General features: G+C 41.6%; 1 protein-coding gene across 6 annotated transcripts in view; it reads left to right on the top strand.

Moving 5' to 3' along the window:
• LOC123481154 (RNA-binding protein Musashi homolog 2-like) overlaps positions 1 to 16,987 on the top strand; it is a gene marked incomplete at its 5' end in the record, with an annotated part of 71,083 nt that extends 54,096 nt beyond the window's left edge. For 2 of the 6 annotated variants that reach the window (XM_045219054.1, XM_045219048.1), the window contains 4 exon segments: positions 5,549 to 5,746; positions 10,398 to 10,552; positions 14,123 to 14,199; positions 16,403 to 16,987. In XM_045219054.1, coding sequence (XP_045074989.1) covers positions 5,549 to 5,746; positions 10,398 to 10,552; positions 14,123 to 14,164 — 395 coding nt within the window. 6 annotated transcript variants of the gene reach the window in all.
• Positions 16,988 to 18,798: the final 1,811 nt, after the last annotated feature.

The raw sequence follows: 18,798 nt of genomic DNA, 5'->3' as shown, positions 1-18,798 counted from the left end.
AAGAAGGAATAGGCTTTATTCAGCCCAATAAGGTAGTCCGCAGCAATGCGTAAACATGATCCCGGTGCGACTTAAATGCGTACTGGGAACCAAACATACACAGGTAAATATTCCCGGCGATAAAAATAACAAAAATGCTCAAACGAGCTAGCGATACCTCCACAAAGTAACAATAGCACACAAAGACATGGGGGAGCAGAGGGAATACTTATACAGACACTGATGAGGGGATATGTACCAGGTGTGTGTGAAAACAAGACAAAACAAATGGAATGATGAACAGAGGAGCGGCAGTGGCTAGAAGGACGGTGACGATGAATGCTGAAGCCTGCCCGAACAAGGAGAGGAGGCAGCCTCGGAGGGATCGGTGACAATGTAGTGAAAGTATGCTCCATTATTTCAGTCAGTCAGTAGAGAGAATGAGTACAGGTGGATTTGAAAAGCAAAGTATCGTAGGCTGAAAAAAATGATTAACAAACCTACTGAATGGCAGGTAAATGCTGACAGTAGGTGGCAATGTTTCAATTAGGCCTAGCTTGTGCATCACGATCACTAGCCATCACGAGCTAACAGGGAAGAAATCGGTTAGGTAGCTAACTTGATTCTTGCTGTTGGTAGCTAACTCGTCACTTCCTGTTGAACGCTGAACAAGGGAGAGCTCGGTTTGTTGTTTTGGAAAGTATTTTGAAAAAGTTTGGTTACTAGCTAGCTACCTTTTGAGTTTGGATCCCGCGATGCAGTTGGCATCAGTTGCTGGGACCGGTACTATCTGTCCAGTGATCCTGCCGACCAAGGCCGGGTCTGAGGAGTTGTTTGGCGCAGCAGCTAGCCTAGCTGCTATCTAGCTGCCTATCAAGCTAGCAGGCTTGAACGCAGCCCGCGACATGGTTAGCCATTTTGGCTGTGACTGCGAATTGTCCCGGGCTTGTGGCAGTCTCTACCCCTGCTGTTTGTTGTTGTTGTTTTCAATCTTCCCTGCAAACTGCCCTGTCTGGAACTGCAAGGAGTAACAGCGTAACCTACTGTTGTTACCATGACAAAGAACAAATGCCGGCGGGAGTACCGTTGTCTCTCTATCAGGTGAAGGATCTTTTAAACGCGAACAAAAACAGTTCTAAAGCAGTTGCTACAACAACAAGAGAATAGCTTCAATTGTTTTGTCCAAATACTGGTGGAATCAACTAATGAAATAATTGACGACCTGACCAGAGAAGTCCAGGACCTGAAGAACAGTTTGCAGTTCCCCCAGGGTTAGCTCGATGAGTTTAAACAGAAGAATGGCAAGATGACAGCAGTCTGTAAGTCATTGGTAGAGGACATCAGTTCTGTATGTGAATCCATGATAACAATGAAGGAGAAATCAGATTATCTCAAGGGGCAAATCAATTTATAACATTTTTGACATGCGTTTTTCTGGATTTTTTTGTTGTTATTCTGTCTCTCACTGTTCAAATAAACCTACCATTAAAATTATAGACTGATCATTTCTTTGTCAGTGGGCAAATGTACAAAATCAGCAGGGGATAAAATACATTTTTCCCTCACTGTAGATCATTCATTTGATGATACAGCAGTAGCAATACAAGGATATATTGTAACATATATAGAAGAGACAGGAATGCTAATGGGGGAGGTGTTGCTGTATATATTCAGAGCCATATCCCTGTAATGCTTAGAAAATATCTTATGTAAAATGTTATTGAAGTGTTGTTGTTGCAGGTTCACCTGGCACCTGTGCAAAGCCTTTTCTTTTGGGGTGTTGCTATAGGCCACCACGTGCTAACAGTCAGTATCTAAATAATATGTGTGAAATGCTTGATATTGTATGTGACATAAACAGAGAGGTCTACTTTCTTGGGGACCTGAATATTGACTGGTTTTCATCAAGCTGTCCGCTCAAGAGGAAGCTCCTCACTGTAAGCAGTGCCTGTAATCTGGTTCAGGTTATTAATCAACCTACCAGGGTGTTTACAAATACTACTAGATCATCCACATGTATTGATCACATTTTTACTAATACTGTAGAACTTTGTTCTAAAGCTGTATCCGTACCCATTGGATGCAGTGATCACAATATAGTGGCTATATCCAGGAAAGCCAACGTTCCAAAGGCTGGGCCGAAAATAGTGTATAAGAGATCATACAAAAGATTTTGCTGTGACTCTTATGTGGATGATGTTAAAAATATTTGTTGGTCTGATGTGATTAATAAGTAGCATCTGGATGCTGCACTTGATGAATGTATGAAATTGCTTCTTCCAATTATTGATAAACATGCACCTGTTAAGAAACATACTGTTAGAACTGTTAAGGCTCCATGGATTGACGAGGAATTGAAAAACGTTATGGCTGAAAGAGATGGGGCAAAAGGAGTGGCTAATAAGTCTGGCTACACATCTGACATACTGCAAATTGAGAAAAGATGTGACTAAACTCAACAAGAAGAAACTGTATTATGAAACCAAGATCAATGATATAAAGAATAATGGAAAAAAACTTTGGAGTACTTAAATGAAATTATGGGCCGGAAGACAAATTCAACTCCTCCTTTCATCTAATCAAATGGCTTATTCATCACAAAACCATTTGATGTTGCCAATTATTCTAATGATTACTTTATTGGCAAAGTGGGCAAACTTAGGCAGGAAATGCCAACGACGAACAGTGAGCCTTCGTACTCATGTATAAAGAACAAATAATGAAAGAAAAGCATTGCAAGTTAGATTTTTGTAAAGTTAGTGTGGGAGAAGTGGAAAAATTATTGTTATCGATCAATAATGACAAACCTCCTGGCATTGACAACTTAGATGGAAAGCTACTGAGGATGATAGCTGACTCTATGGCCACTCCTATCTGTCATATCTTTAAGATGAGCCTAGAGGAAATCTTTGTCCTTAGGCCTGGAGGGAAGCCAAAGTAATTCCGCTACCCCAGAGTGGTAAAGCGGATTTTACTGGTTCTAACAGCAGACCTATCAGCTTGGTGCCAGCTCTTAGCAAACTGTTGGGAAAAATTGTTTGACCAATTACAATGCTACTTCTCTGTAAACAAATTAACAACAGACGTTCAGCATGCTTATAGAGAAGGGCACTCAACATGTACTGCACTGACACAAAACATATAGATTCAATGGTTGTAAAGATGGGGAGAGGTCTGTCTGTAATAAAGAGATGCTCTGCTTTTTTGACAACACACTCCACAAAGCAAGTCCTGCAGGCTCTATTTTTATCTTATCTTGATTATTGTCCAGTCATATGGTCAAGTGCTGCAAAGAAATACCTAGTTAAGCTGCAGCTGGTTCAAAACAGAGCGGCACATCTTGCTCTTCATTGTAATCAGAGGGCTAATATTAATACTATGCATGCCAGTCTCTCTTGGCTTAGAGTTGAGGAAAGACTGACTGCGTCACTTCTTGTTTTTATAAGAAACAATGTGTTGGAAATTCCAAATTGTTTGCATAGTCAACTTACACACAGCACTGACACACACACTTACCCCACCAGACCAGGGGTATTTTCACAGTCCCCAGGTCCAGAACAAATTCAAGGAAACGTACAGTATTATACAGAGCCATGAGTGCATGGAACTCCCTTCCATCTTAAATAGCGCAAGTGAAGAGAAAACCTGGTGTCAAAAAACAAATAAAGCAACACCTCAAGGCACAATGCCTCTCCCCCATGTGACCTACTTGTTGTGTGTATGTACTGTATGTGTAACTGATAGATGCACACACACACTACATGTTTATGTTTTTAAATGTATGTAAATTGTCTTTTGTCTCTAATGTCTTTTTCGATATATGTCGGACCCCAGTAAGACTAGCTGTTGCCATTGGCGTCGGCTAATGGGCATCTTAATAAATCTAATCAAAATACAATTCTTACATACTAAAGTTAAAAAGCATTAAGATTGGTATAAACATGGGCAAGAGAGTTTCCTTTCACCATATTTTTTTCACCAGCCTCTGTGCTGTTCATTTTAAATGCAAGTCACATTGAGATTATTTGTTAAAATTTAGACCTACTCTAGCCTATGACCTGACCCAAGACCTTTGCCACGTTTAGTTGCCAAACGTTCTTGAACGTTGCAGATAGAAATGTCATCAATAGAGCTGATGTGATTCCTTATTCTACATGTCAGAGGCATGTTTGTTCTACATATGCTATTTCTTTCTGAACGTTCGCGCCCCTTATGTATACCCTATGAAAGTGACATTTTCCAGGAAGTAGCCTTGTAGTTTTTGAACTTTTGTAGGCTTTTTGGATGGTTTTCAATGGGCAAAAATGTAGTGCAATGGTGTTCAACGCAAAACCTTAATAAAAGGCATCTGGCAGAAGTAAATTCATCTACAAACATGAATATAATTTTATATATATCTTAAATGACTCCGTTTTCACGAATTTGATAATATAATTGTCAAGCCCATTCAAAAGATTAGGGGAAAGGACCCGGAAGTATGACGCAAGACCATGTCACTTTGCACATCGTATTACTGCCCCCATTTGCAAGAAGTAACATACCCAAAAACACAACAACAAAAAAACACTTTAAAACACAAATGTCTCCTAGCCTCCCAGGCATGCTTTCTGTCCCTAACACTAAAACTGAAATGAAATAATAAAACAACGAAATATAAATATTTTTATACAACTATAACTAAATAAAAACTAGCAAATCAGGTCTTAAAACTAACAAACAAACTGAATTTCAAATAAAAATAGAAAAACAAATTGAAATAAAAATGAATATAAAAACACTAAACTATAATATCCTTGATAAGTACAGTCCATTTCCACAGATAATGCAGCTCTCTGATGGCGCTGAGTGTCTATGGTACGGAGCTGTGGGGACATAAAGCTTAATAGTTAACAAATGCCTTGTGTCTGTTTCTCATCTCCTCCACATCAGTAGTCCAGTACGTTGTGAAATCTTGTCTGTGTCAAATCTAAAATGAATGAAGAATTTCTGTTATAATCTTATTGATTTATGAGCAGAAGCCCAAAGATGAATAATAGATTTTTCTTAATCATTCTACAGCTTATTTTAGGAGAATCTCATTTTGGTTATTTAGTGTGTGTATTGCACACAGTTATTGTGTGTGTGTGTGTGTGTGTGTTTTGAAGCGAGCTGTTGTGAATTCTACTGAAGATTTTCTTTGACAATCATTTTTAGCTTGAGGCCACATTGAGTTGCATTGTGGAAGTCTTCAGCTACAGTAGTGTTAGGGAGCAGGGCTGGTGTGTGTGTAGTGTAGTGCCCCTGTACCCAGTCTCTCATACTACATTACACACACACACTGGCAGCGGAAGCAGGAAGAAAACCAGTCATGGATGTTTACTGTAGTTTGCCTTGCCCTGTAACACACTACAATGCCATGTAGAAAAACAACAACAACATGGCAATAAAATAACACACACAAAAACCAAGTAATTACGTTAATACAGTCCTGTGTAAAGTGTTTCCACGATGATGGACATGCGTCCCATCCCGCCCCTTCCTCCCTCCCTCCCCTCCCCTCCCCTCCCTATACTATACCCCTATCTCTCAGGGTTCCCAGATTATGGGTTCTATTCCGGGGCCGGGCCCAGTGACCTGCGGGGGCCCCCCTGCTCCTTTGCCGACTATGGCTCCCTGGGGCCCCAGGCTGCTCAGATGCTGCAGCACAGTGAGCATCATGCCACCTCCGCCTGCAACTCCCCCCTCCAGCACCACCTTCAGAACAGCCCGGACCCCTTTAAGAGCCCAGGTGTGTACCCCGCTAACGTCTCCTTCAATCCTTCAATCAGTCAATGATGCCATTCAGATTCAGATTTATGAACTCTAGTTAGGAATTCATAAGGAGACTATTATGAGAGAGCGAGAGAAAAAGAGAGGGAGTGTAAAAGAGAGTGATGGACAGAGAAAATAAAGGTGTTTATAGAGACAGAGGGGAACAATAACTATCAGAGAAAGGGGATGTACTGTAGCGTAGCACCCCTGGCGGTTTGCCTGCTATACCCTGCATGCCTCTCATAACACTGCTTTTGGAAATGACTTCAGGATATGTTTAGTTTGATATGTATACAGTATAAACATGTCTCTGTCTGCTTACACACTACACTCCGTGGAGTTGAGGGAAGGACGGATGGCTGTCGACTGACAGACATCCCGTTCTCATTTCACACGGTGATGGTGACCTAATGTACTGTAGTGCCTACATACATTTATGTTTTTGTCATTTAGCAGACGCTCTTATCCAGAGCGACTTACAGGAGCAATTAGGATTAAATGCCTTGCTCATGGGCACATCGTCAGATTTGTTCACCTAGTCAGCTCGGGGATTCGAACCAGCAAACTTTCGGTTACTGGCCCAATGCTCTTAACCGCTAGGCTACCTGCCGCCCTACATAGGAATACAGTACATGTATAAGTGTTACCCATTTTCAGTTCAGCATACATTACAGTAGTATCGTTGTTAGTACCGGTTTTTGTTTAAGATATAGCAAGGTCAATATTATTTATTCTTATCACACCCTTCAAATATTGATCTCCATCCCTTGCTTACCCACAGTGCATCTTGTTTGTCGGTACAGTGTATTACTTTTCATATAAGGGGATGAACCATAATTGACATGACTGCATTGATATGTATTTAGACTGCTCATTTAAGTAAGAGACAGAGAACTTGATGAGGAATTTGTCATAAAGAACGAGTGACCATAAATTGAGCCCCCAAGGCTTGTATGTGACTCAAGTTACAAAAGTATGACAAGCGTTCATGAATAAGTTGAGCAATAGTTCTGTGGCAAATTATTCCTGTTGGCTTGACATCTTTCGAGATAATGTTTTGTTGCTGGAATGTATTTATTTGATGAGCGAAGAAGGAACAAAGAGTTGCAGAATGCATTGAACGGGTTACTGTTATCATAGCTCATGCACAGACAGTCTGAATGATATGGTCTTTAGAAACGCACACCTTCCTCTTCTTTTGGTGGTCCCATAAAGTCTTATTTCCTTTGGTAAATCTAGACTGGAGCAGAAAGTGCTGAAAATTTTATTGCAATGAGAGCAGGTTACTCTGACCTTTTTAAATCACTGATAGTGTTCTAACCACACAACTGTGCTCCAATGAGCGTAAGTCATATGTAGTTATTAGTGGGGCTGACGGTGTGGTTCAAATACCATAAATCCTGTTCAACATGGGAACGGCTGGGGGGATGTGCAATTCAGCAAAGTCCACCAATTATGAGGAATCTAGCCTGCTGTATAAACAGAGATAGTGGGTAATTGGTTAAAACAGTTTTGTTAGGACTGGGTCACTGATAAGAACAGTGCAGCCAGTCAGAGACATTGCTTGATACTACTAAGCAGCAGTGTCACCCTGAGAAGTGGTTTATTTCTCCCTCACAAAGAGCGTACTGTAACTTTGTCATTATTTAATCCGCTGATGTTAGGGGGAAAAGGAATTTTTGATCTGGTGTGTCGGTGTGTGCATTTTCTACCCCCAAACAGGGATATCCATAGATACTACTGTGGCTTTTATACACTTGTTAGAGTGCAACACAGTTACACTAACATCTTTCACAATCCAATCATCTATGGTGATCATAGAAGTTTATCTGTATAGCGTAGCCTACGTAGTTTTGAATGAGATATTTCATTTTGACACGTATTACAATGTGTCTCCTTTCTTGAGCTGGTTTTAAAAACCCTTACTCTCATGAGTCTTCAGATCCAGCGCATTAATAGACCTCCCTTTCAATGAACATCCGCACCAACTGAAAGCTTCCGGCTGCAGTGGAAAGACTGATTTAATATTCCTTTATTAATAGGAGTGTCACTGAGCTGCACTCAGAAAGAAAAATTAGCAGACTATGCCACGGGGGCCCGATTTTGTTAATGTAATATATGCTCTTGTTTTTTATTTATTTTAATTTGTCTTTTCAACACACTTAAACAGACGGTCACCTGGTGCTGAGCTGACTGCAGCAATGGCTCAAATGGTCTAGACAACAATTAGAGTAATTCAAGCCCATGGTTCCTCTACTTCCCCCTTCCTTTATTATTTCGTGCTTTCTCATTTCTTAATTGCCAGTAATATTGGTCTGGGATTTCTCCCCGGCGTCGTGTTCTACTTTTCAAAAGACTCTGTCTAGCACTCTTTGCCTTTCTCGCTTTAAAGCCATAGTTTTCCCCACATACACTGTCAAGGTCATGCACGCTGAACAAAAAATATAAACGCAACATGCAACGGTTTCAAAGATTTTACTAAGTAACAGTTCATATAAGGAAATCAGTCAATTGAAATAAATTAATTAGGCCCTAATTTATGAATTTCACATGACTGGGCAGGGGCGCAGCCATGTGTGGGCCTGGGAGGGCATAAGCCCGCCTAATTCGTAGCCAGTCCCCCACCAACTGGGGAGCCAGGCCTAGCCAATCAGAATGAGTTTTTCCCCACAAAAGGACTTACAGACAGAAATACTCCCCCCGGTTGGACGTACTGCCAAATTCTCTTAAACGACAATAGTGGCGGCTTATGGTAGAGAAATTTAAATTAAATTATCTGGCAAAAGCTCTGGTGGACATTCCTGCAGTTAGCATGCCAATTGCACGCTCCCTTAAAACTTAAGACATCTGTGGCATTGTGTTGTGTGACAAAACTGCACATTTTAGAGTGGCCTTTTATTGTCCCCAGCAAAAGGTGCACCTGTGTAATGATCATGCTGTTTAATCAGCTTCTTGATATGCCACACCTGTCAGGTAGATGGATTATCTTGGCAAAGGAGAAATGCTCACAGGGATGTAAACACATTTGTGCATAAAATTTGAGAGAAATAAACTTTTGTGCGTATGGAACATTTCTGGGATTTTTTATTTCAGCTCATGAAACATGGGACCAACAATTTACATGTTGCATTTATATTTTTGTTCAGTATAGATTGGCTGTTCAGACTTTCGTTAGTTGGTTATAGTGGCTATCTATCTCCCTGTGCCCGTCACACATTAAACACACACACTCTCTCGCTCTCTCTTCTCTCTCGCTCTCTTCTCTCTCTCTCTCTCTGGGTGAGCTCTGAGATCCAGAGGGCGGGTGGTGGGCTCCATCTCTCTGCTCTTTAATGTGTTCTCTCTCTCTCTCTCTCTCTCTCTCTCTCTCTCTCTCGCTCTCGCTCTCGCTCTCGCTCTCGCTCTCGCTCTCGCTCTCGAAGGGCCGGCTGGGCTTGGTGGGAGGCTACCGTGGAAAAGTGACTCAATGATGCAGTCTTTTAGTAGGCATTACCCAGGACACCCTGTGTAATTTCCTGGCTGTCAGGCACCAGCTAGGCCTGATACCCCTGTCACTAAGGGGAAGATAATCACCATCATATATTTAAAGGAGGGGAGAGAGAGGGCCTCTCCTAGTGACAGGTGTTGATTAGATAAGGGGTGTTGTGCCCAAATCCCTGGAGCAATTTACTGTATGAGAGGGATTCATAAACTGGCAGTCATATTTGACGCTGGCGGACGCACGACGCAGCGCGAGGGGGAGAGATGTAAAAAAGTGATAAGGAGAGGGACCTTCAAAGAGGCAGCTCGCTTTTCTTCTGCCATGATTTTACATCCTATAGGATCGGGAGATGAGCTCCTTCAGCTGCTGTATAGAGAAATAGCCTTCTATCTTCCCTTTATACAACAGCTCTTGGCACTGTCTTAAATCTGTGCTCTTTTGTAGTTTGCATGGAATATGAATGCTTAGAGTATGTAAAAGTAGAAAAATGGTCATGCATGAGCATCCTGAATTACATCTTCTTTTAAAACTGTGTTTAGTTGGAGCTGGTCAGATGGCTTGTAGAATATGTATACATTTTGCATATGTATATGTTCATACCAGGCTCCTCAAACAAACACCACATTTTAAAATGATTAATCAATTTCTGCTTGCGTTACATTCAATTTCAACTGGGGAACAAAAGCATTGTGCCTAATAAATGTATACATAAACTACGTTTTGTGCTTTGTGTTTTCCAGCCCAGTATTACTGTGCATGGAAAAGGCAATACGGACACTCCTGACCTGCAAACTGATATTTAATTTCAGAATTTGTTAAAATTAGGTTAAAGGGAAAATCCACTCAAAAACTATATTTTGATATTTTACATCATCATAATGTGGCCAGTGACACTTTGCTTCTTGAAAGTCCAATATCTTGAAAACTTGCCTCCTGACAAGCAAAACATATAGGGACTGTATCAACAGTGGACTAACGAAAAGAATACCAAAATATAGTTTTTGAGTGGATTTTCCCTTTTACGGTAAGTGTTTGGTTAACGTAAGGGTCAGGTACTCAGCTTTTATCCATCTCTACACACCACCAGTCCTAAATATCTACGTTGCTCATCCCAATTTTGGCGCCCCTGCTTCCCCCCCTCCATCAGGCACCAACCAGGCCCGGCCAGGAGCCTTCCCTGGCACCAACAGTCCCGGGCCCGTGGCTGACCTCTATGGCACTCCCAGCCAGGACTCCGGCGTGGGCAACTACATTAGTGCTGCTAGCCCCCAGCCTGGCTCTGGCTTCGGCCACAGCATTGCTGTAAGTATGGACTACTCCAGCAACTCGTCCACCTCCTCCAATACCGCCTTCATCTTCTCTGTGCTGTCAACCATCGTCCTTGTTCATTTTCTCAGCCCATTTCAACTCATCGTCAGGATATTTCATCAGTCTGAAGGATATGGTTTCTATACACAAAAGAGATAGGTATGCTTATTATGCTACAGAGGTCTTGTGTGGTCTTTGGTTTTTTACGCTAAACGTATAGTATATATCAGACGAAAACTGTAGATTAAGTAGTGCTTACTGTATGTGAACGTGAGGGCATCATGTAAACATTTATGAGAGTACAATCTCTGCGAATCAAGAGCAATCTTAAGGCAATTTCTGCTGGTCACTCTGTACCACTTGAATCAAACATCAATGCAGGCATATTCCGATTTTAGGCCTATTTTAGTCAAAAGCTTTACAATGCTCACGTGCCTGCAGTGCAGTGAGAATGTTTGCCATCGAAACATCAAATAAGGCACAAGTGCTAGACAGGTGCTCAGGCGCATGGTTCTGTGTGATTGTGTGCATTGCCAACATTGTTCCGTCCTCATTCACACATCTCATTTCTTCTGTCAGCTGCGGTAACATTATAACAAACTGTGAACTTTTACGGCCTGTCATCACCTCTCTGATGTGTCAGTGTACTTCTGTTAATTTGCCAGCCAGAAGGTCAAAAAATCCCGCAATTAGTTGTTTCTGCTTATATCTGGAACAGTATTTTGTTTCACCTTCTCAATGGTGGTGACTCCTGATTTGAGTAGGCTCAGAACAGGGGAATTCCAGGTCTAGCCTTTGAAAGGGTCCTTGTTCAAAGTGCATTATGTAAATCAATAATAACCCCTTGTGCGTTCAACCACTGTCGTGAGAATATTTTCTACATGTCCTTTGAAGCCACTGACATTCATTATCCCTGTTGGCTGCTTCAGTCTGGAACCTTTGACGAGGGTATTGATGGATTTTAGCCGGCCGAGGAAAAACCACAGAGGCAAATCTGCTCCAACTAAGATGGATGAGTAACTTAAAGCCTTATACTCTGGCACACCGATAATTAATACAGTTCTCCCTGTTTGAACTCCTGTCTAAAACATCAAGGTGTGCTGAAAACAGAATAAGGCTTTTTGTATGTTTGGCCCATTGAACACCTTGTCTTCCAGTGCATTCCTAGCATGTTAGAGGAATTGTAATGGAACCATGTCGGCACATAAAGCACCACTCTGGAAACAGAGAGGACTTTCGTTAGATTAGCTAACTGCTGAACCATCATTTGGAATTTGGAATTTGGAATCGGAATGAAATGTCAACTTCCTCTTGACTTTGAGAGACAGTTTCAACCTCAATAAGTGAAATGTGCACTACCGGTCAAAAGTTTTAGAACACCTACTCATTCAAGGGTTTTTCTTCATTTTTACTGTTTTCTACATTGTAGAATAATAGTGATGACATCAGAACTATGAAATAACACATATGGAATCATGTAGTAACCAAAAAAGTGTTAAACAAATCAAAATATATTTTATAAAATAGCCCCCCTTTGCCTTGATGACAGCTTTGCACACTCTTGGCATTCTCTCAACCAGCTTCACCTGGAATGCTTTTCCAACCGTCTTGAAGGAGTTCCCACATATGCTGAGCACTTGTTGGCTGCTTTTCCTTCACTCTGCGGTCCGACCCATCTCAATTTGGTTGAGGTCGGGGGATTGTGGAGGCCAGGTCATCTGATGCAGCACTCCATCACTCTACTTCTTGGTAAAATAGCCCTTACACAGCCTGGAGGTGTGTTGGGTCATTGTCCTGTTGAAAAACAAATTATAGTCCCACTAAGCCCAAACCAGATGGGATGGCATATCGCTGCAGAATGCTGTGGTAGCCATGCTGGTTAAGTGTGTCTTTCATTCTAAATAAATCATAGACAGTGTCATCAGCAAAGCACCCCCACACCATAACACCCCCTCCTCCATGCTTTCCATGCTTTACGGTGGGAAATACACAAGTTCTTGAAATTGTCCATATTGACTGACCTTCATGTCTTAAAGTAATGATGGACTGTCATTTCTCTTTGCTTATTTGAGCTATTCTTGCCATAATATGGACTTGGTCTTTTACCAAATAGGGCTATCTTCTGTATACCCCCCATACCTTGTCACAACACAACTGATTGGCTCAAACGCATTAAGAAGGAAAGAAATTCCACAAATTAACTTTTAACAAGGCACACCTGTTAATTGAAATGCATTCCAGGTGACTACCTCATGAAGCTGTTTGAGAGAATGCCAAGAGTGTGCAAAGCTGTCATCAAGGCAAAGGGTGGCTACTTTGAAGAATCTCAAATATAAAATAAATTGTAATTTGTTTAACACTTTTTTGGTTACTACATGATTCCATATGTGTTATTTCATAGTTTTGATGTCTTCACTATTATTCTACAATGTAGAAAATAGTAAAAATAAAGAAAAACCCTTGAGTGAGTAGGTGTTCTAAAACTTTTGACCGGTTGTGTAGGTTGACAAAGAAAAGCTTGTCTATATTTCAGAAATGACAGGCACCGTTGGTACTCAGAATACCTAGTCAGAAATATTTCATGCTGTTGCTATATATGGCTATCCCAACCTACATAGAATGAAATGGCTAATCTTTTTCTCTTCAAGCTCAGTTCTTATGATTTGTCTTATATAGCAGCACATATTTATTTTTGGGACATTGGTTGTTGAAGTTCACAGTTTCACCTACATTATGGGTTGGGTTGGGTGACACTTTCGCTTTGGAGAAGTACCTTCATTTCCATTCTTTCCATGCTTGATATCATTGCTGAAGTTGGTTTTGCATGTGTTGTGATTCTGCTGGTGATTTCATTAAAATATATTAGCATGAATGTGATTACATTTTAGTTCTGCTTAACAATACCTTGTTCACAAAATACATACATAGTACAGTTAGACCTTTGAAGTTAACAACATTAGTCTCCTGCTTTAGCCAGCATTAGCCCCTTATCATCAAGCAAATTATCCCAATGGCTATAATGGTCCTTATTGGTGGTGAATGCAGAAAATGCGACCCTTCAAAAATATTTACGTGCACTATGTAGAGAACTGCTATAAGAAGAACTGATAGCAATTACTACTGCTGTCCACTGCTGCAGAATTCAGTTGGTTTTAATCACTGCTTCTTATCAAATAAAAAATTAATTCTTATTATGTACCACAGCGGTACCCCAGCAGTAACATGCTCTTCGGTGTCCATGTCCACGACACTTTAGAAATAGGTTGATTTCATTTATGAGAGCTCTGCTCTAGGACACAGACAGGTTGCCAGCACCACAATGGGACTGCCTGAGACCCACCTCTGTGTGGCCATTTTCCACATTCAAAATTAAAGAACCAAATTGGGACCTAAATGCAGTTCCGATGGCTAAAACGAACCTGACTTGAGGAAATGAACGATTAACACTTCCATTCATGCTGGCAGCACATCCTATGAATAAAATATATTCACCAGTAATAGGTTTCTTTTTTGCCTTTTTACATGAAATGCATACTGACACAAGTACTAACTGTACACTTTTAGGGCCCGTTGATTGCAACCGCTTTTACAAATGGATACCATTGAAACCTAACAGGTGGTTGGTTGCCATCTCATTCGAGGTATTATGTCATTTATATAATGTTTTATTCTATTTTTCTGTTCTATTTTCTTTCCCTGTTATTTCTGTCTGATTTAGATCCTCTCCCTCAAAAAACAAGACAACACTTTTTACAAGGTTTCTACACATTGCTTAAATCTCTGCATTCTTATTTTGTATATTTGGATTTGCATATTGAAAACCCTTTAAAAAGTGAATGTCATTTTCCATTGTGAAACCATCCTGAGAGTTGAAATGCACATTTCTAACTTGTAACACACCGACACTATTCCCCCCAGTATTGTCACTTTGTTACTCTGTTTCTAGAAGACAAAGCATGTATTCTGTTAAAATAAAATATGAAAGTAGTCTGCAAAGGAAAAGTGTACTAGTTTTATGCAAACTCTGCTGTTGCTTTCCTCACTGTTGCTTTCTCCTATGTTGCTGATTTATATAATGTAGCTAGCTTTACACTGGAATTCAGCGATCAACCAAGAGTCATAACCAAGTCACTCATATGTAGTGCTGTGGGTTGGCATTGGCTATTTAAGCAATAAGGCCTGAGGGGGTGTGCTATATGGCCAATATACCACGGCTAAGGGTTGTTCTTATGCACGACGCAACGCAGAGTACCTGGATACAGCCCTTAGCCGTGGTATATTGGCAATATACCATAAATACCCGAGGTGCCTTATTGCTATTATAAACTGGTTACCAATGTAATTAGAGCAGTAAAAATAAATGTTTTGTCATACCTGCGGTATACGGTCTGATATACCATGGCTTTCAGCCAATCAGCATTCAGGGCTTGAACCACCCTGTTTATAATCAGGGAACAGACTCTGGTGTATTTTGCCATGCTACTGTTCAGTATATGGACACTGGTCTGAGTCTGGAGCTAGAGTTGAGAGTGATGTGGAGCTGGATCTGTGCACTCGGCTGGAGACCACAGCATCTCTACCCTCACCGCCGCTGTTTATCGAGTAACTTTATGAAAACAAACTTCCAAACATAATTGTCTGACTGTTTAGAATCCATTTAGAAACTACATCAGCAAAAATGTGTGTATAAAGTGCATTTGTGAGCAGTTTGAGTACAGTATGAGAATGACAATTGGATTGTGTGCATGCTTGCATGTGTGTACACTGAGTGTGTGTCTCTACGCTGTTAGTCACTGCAGCAATCCAGCAGCAACAGTCCTCTACACCACTTCAGGTTTCAGTCTTAGGCAGTCTGATTTGTGTCGAGTTAGATCAACTCAGACAGAGACACCCCAATCCAGCTCTCCTCTGGAGTCTTATTCATAAAACCCTCCGTTGGACAGATGTGTCAGACTGGTGGGAGTGATTGCATGCTGTCACCACTGATCTAGTGACCACTGTGTAGCACGCTATGGAGCACCCTATGTCCTATTGTGTATTGCTGTGAAGTGGAATGACGCGACAGATGTAGTCATCAGTTTCTCTAGTTTTCACCGTATGTAGTTTTGTCTGATTGATCACCATGGGTCTGAGAGGCAGTGGGTGTACATTTGTTGTTGAAATTCACTGCTAGTGTATATAAAAGCACAGCGCCACACAGCACAGTGGAAGCCATCAGAGAAAGCAACAGAGTGAAGTGCAGTTTTCTGTAAACCTGCTTTTAAAAAAAGAACCCCTCATCTAACTGGTAGCTGGGCGGTACTGCTTGTCTCTGTGCATGCTGGAAGTGATGTCCTGTCCATGCCTGCTGCCCTTCTTCCATAAAGGTCTGTGTCGTGTGGTAGCAGGGATACTGCTGGTACCGTATGTTGTGTCTGGGCTGGTGGCTCACTGCCGTGACCATCCTAGCCTGGAATCCTTTCTTGAAGTGAAGCAATAGTGAAACAGAAGAATTGAGTTTGGATTCCAGGCTAGTGCCATCCATCTTTCTGCCAGTGAAAAAGCTCCAATGGGATGTAGTGCTCCTTCTGCTCTCTCTCCTCTCTAGAGACTGGGTTTGAGATGATTAAGTTTGGACCCTCTGCTGCTTCAACCAATTCGAACCTCTGTAAAATTGGTGCTACCATCAATCAAATGTTTCAGAATCAAGACAACATGTAAAATGAAGAGATATAATGGCACAGAAGAAAATATTGGCAGTTGAGGGGAAAGCTGTCAGACATGACATACTGTATCAGTGTTACAGAGAAGGGGGAGCTTTTGGTTTTAACTACTGGCTTTGAATGTCTCCATTTCCCATTCCAGCAGAGTATTTCAGGAGGCCCGGGGAAGACCGGGCGGAGTTTTTAACTGGCTATGTGAACAGGTGATGTCATCCAACGCCAAGCACTACAGCATCAACCCACAGGAGAAGAGTGGAGGTGGCACCACGTGAAGAAGAACTGAAGAAAATGTCAAAATGTCATCTCAGAAAAAGAAACTACAATCTGCTGTACTATAATCGAAACCTGGTGTTCACATCCTTAATATCCAACTGTAACCCAGTAACTTTGTGTAGGATTTAGGTGTTTTTTCCTTTAAATGTTCCTATTTTCAATCGGTTTAGTTTATTTTCTTTCTTTTCAACGTAGTCTTCAAATTAATAAGGGAAGATTAGTTCTAGTTTTAACTTAGTGTCCAATATTTGTGTATTTTTGATCCTCTCTTAAATTAGTAACTATTTATATAAACTGGCTTATTTGAGTTATTTTTTCCTTTTTTGAGATTGCTATGTTGCTATGGTTGTTTGTTTTCATTCTTGGTAATGGAAAACATTTCAGGTGTCAGTGTGCACATACAGTGCATTCAGAAAGTATTCAGACCGCTTGACTTTTTGCACATTTTGTTACGTTACAGCCTTATTCTAAAATTGATTAAATTGTTTTTTTCCCCCCTCATCAATCTAAACACTACCCCATAATGACAAAGCACATTTTATTTTTTTGCATATTTATAATAATAAAGAAACTGAAAAAATCACATTTACATAAGGATTCAGACCCTTTACTCAGTACTTTGTTGAAACACCTTTGGCAGCGATCAAAGCCTCGAGTCTTCTTGGGTATGACGCTACAAGCTTGGCACACCTGTATTTGTGGAGTTTCTCCCATTCTTCTCTGCAGATCCTCTCAGGCTCGGTCAGGTTAGATGGGGAGCATCGCTAAACAGCTATTTTCAGGTCTCTCCAGAGATGTTCGATCGGATTCAAGTCCAGGCTCTGGCTGGGCCACTCAAGGACATTCAGAGACTTGTCCCGAAGCCACTCCTGCGTTGTCTTTGCTGTGTGCTTAGGGTCGTTGTCCTGTTGGAAGCTAAACCTTCACCCCAGTCTGAGGTCCTGAGCACTCTGGAGCAGGTTTTCATCAAGGATCTCTCTGTACTTTGCTCCGTTCATCTTTCCCTCGATCCTGACTAGTCTGTCAGAGTGACCATCCATCACTCTGACAGACTATCGGGTCACCTCCCTGACCAAGGCCCTTCTCCCCCGATTGCTCAGTTTTGCCGGGCGGCCAGCTCTAGGAAGAATCTTGTTCGTTCCAAACTTCTTCCATTTAAGAATGATGGAGGCCACTGTGTTCTGGGGACCTTCAATGCTGCAGACATTTTTTGGTACCCTTCCCCAGATCTGTGCCTCGACATAATCCTGTCTCTGACAATTCCTTCGACCTCATGGCTTGGTTTTTGCTCTGACATGCACTGTCAAATCAAATCAAATTGTATTTGTCACATGCACCGAATACAACATGTGTAGACCTTACCGTGAAATGCTTACTAACAAGTCCTTAACCAACAATGCAGTTTTAAGAAAAATATTAAATAAACTAAAGTAAAAAAATAAATGAGCAACAATAAAATAACTATAGCAAGGCTATATACAGGGGGTCCCGGTACCGAGTCAATGTGCGGGGGTACAGGTTAGTCGAGGTAATTGAGGTAATATGTACATGTAGGTAGGGGTAAAGTGACTATGCATAGATAATAAACACTGAGTAGCAGCAGTCTTATGGCTTGGGGGTAGAAGCTGTTAAAAAGCCTTTTGGACCTAGACTTGGTGCTCCGGTACCGCTTGCCGTGCAGTAGCAGAGAGAATAGTCTATGACTAGGGTGCCTGGAGTCTTTGGCAATTTTTAGGGCCTTCCTCTGACACCACCTGGTATAGAGGTCTTGGATGGCAGGAAGCATGGCCCCAGTAGTGTACTGGGGCGTACGCACTACTCTCTGTAGCGCCTTGCGGTCGGAGGTCGAGCAGTTGCATACCAGGCGGTGATGCAACCAGTCAGGATGCTCTCGATGGTGCAGCTGTATAACTTTTTGAGGATCTGAGGACCCATGCCAAATTATTTCAGTCTCCTGAGGGGGAATAGGCATTGTCGTGCCCTCTTCACGACTGTCTTAGTGTGTTTGTACCATGATAGTTTGTTGGTGATGTGGACACCAAGAACTTGAAGCTCTCAACCTGCTCCATTGCATCCCCGTCGATGAGAATGGGGGTGTGCTCGGCCCTCCTTTTCCTGATCATCTCCTTTGTCTTGATCACGTTGAGGGAGAGGTTGTTGTCCAGGCACCACACTGCCAGGTCTCTGACTTTCTCCCTATAGGCTGTCTCATCGTTGTCTGTGATCAGGCCTACCACCGTTGTGTCGTCGGCAAACTTAATGATG

Source organism: Coregonus clupeaformis, chromosome 6 (assembly GCF_020615455.1).
Source record: "Coregonus clupeaformis isolate EN_2021a chromosome 6, ASM2061545v1, whole genome shotgun sequence".
NCBI classification, from domain to species: domain Eukaryota; kingdom Metazoa; phylum Chordata; class Actinopteri; order Salmoniformes; family Salmonidae; genus Coregonus; species Coregonus clupeaformis.
This window is presented reverse-complemented; position numbering and strand designations above follow the sequence as displayed.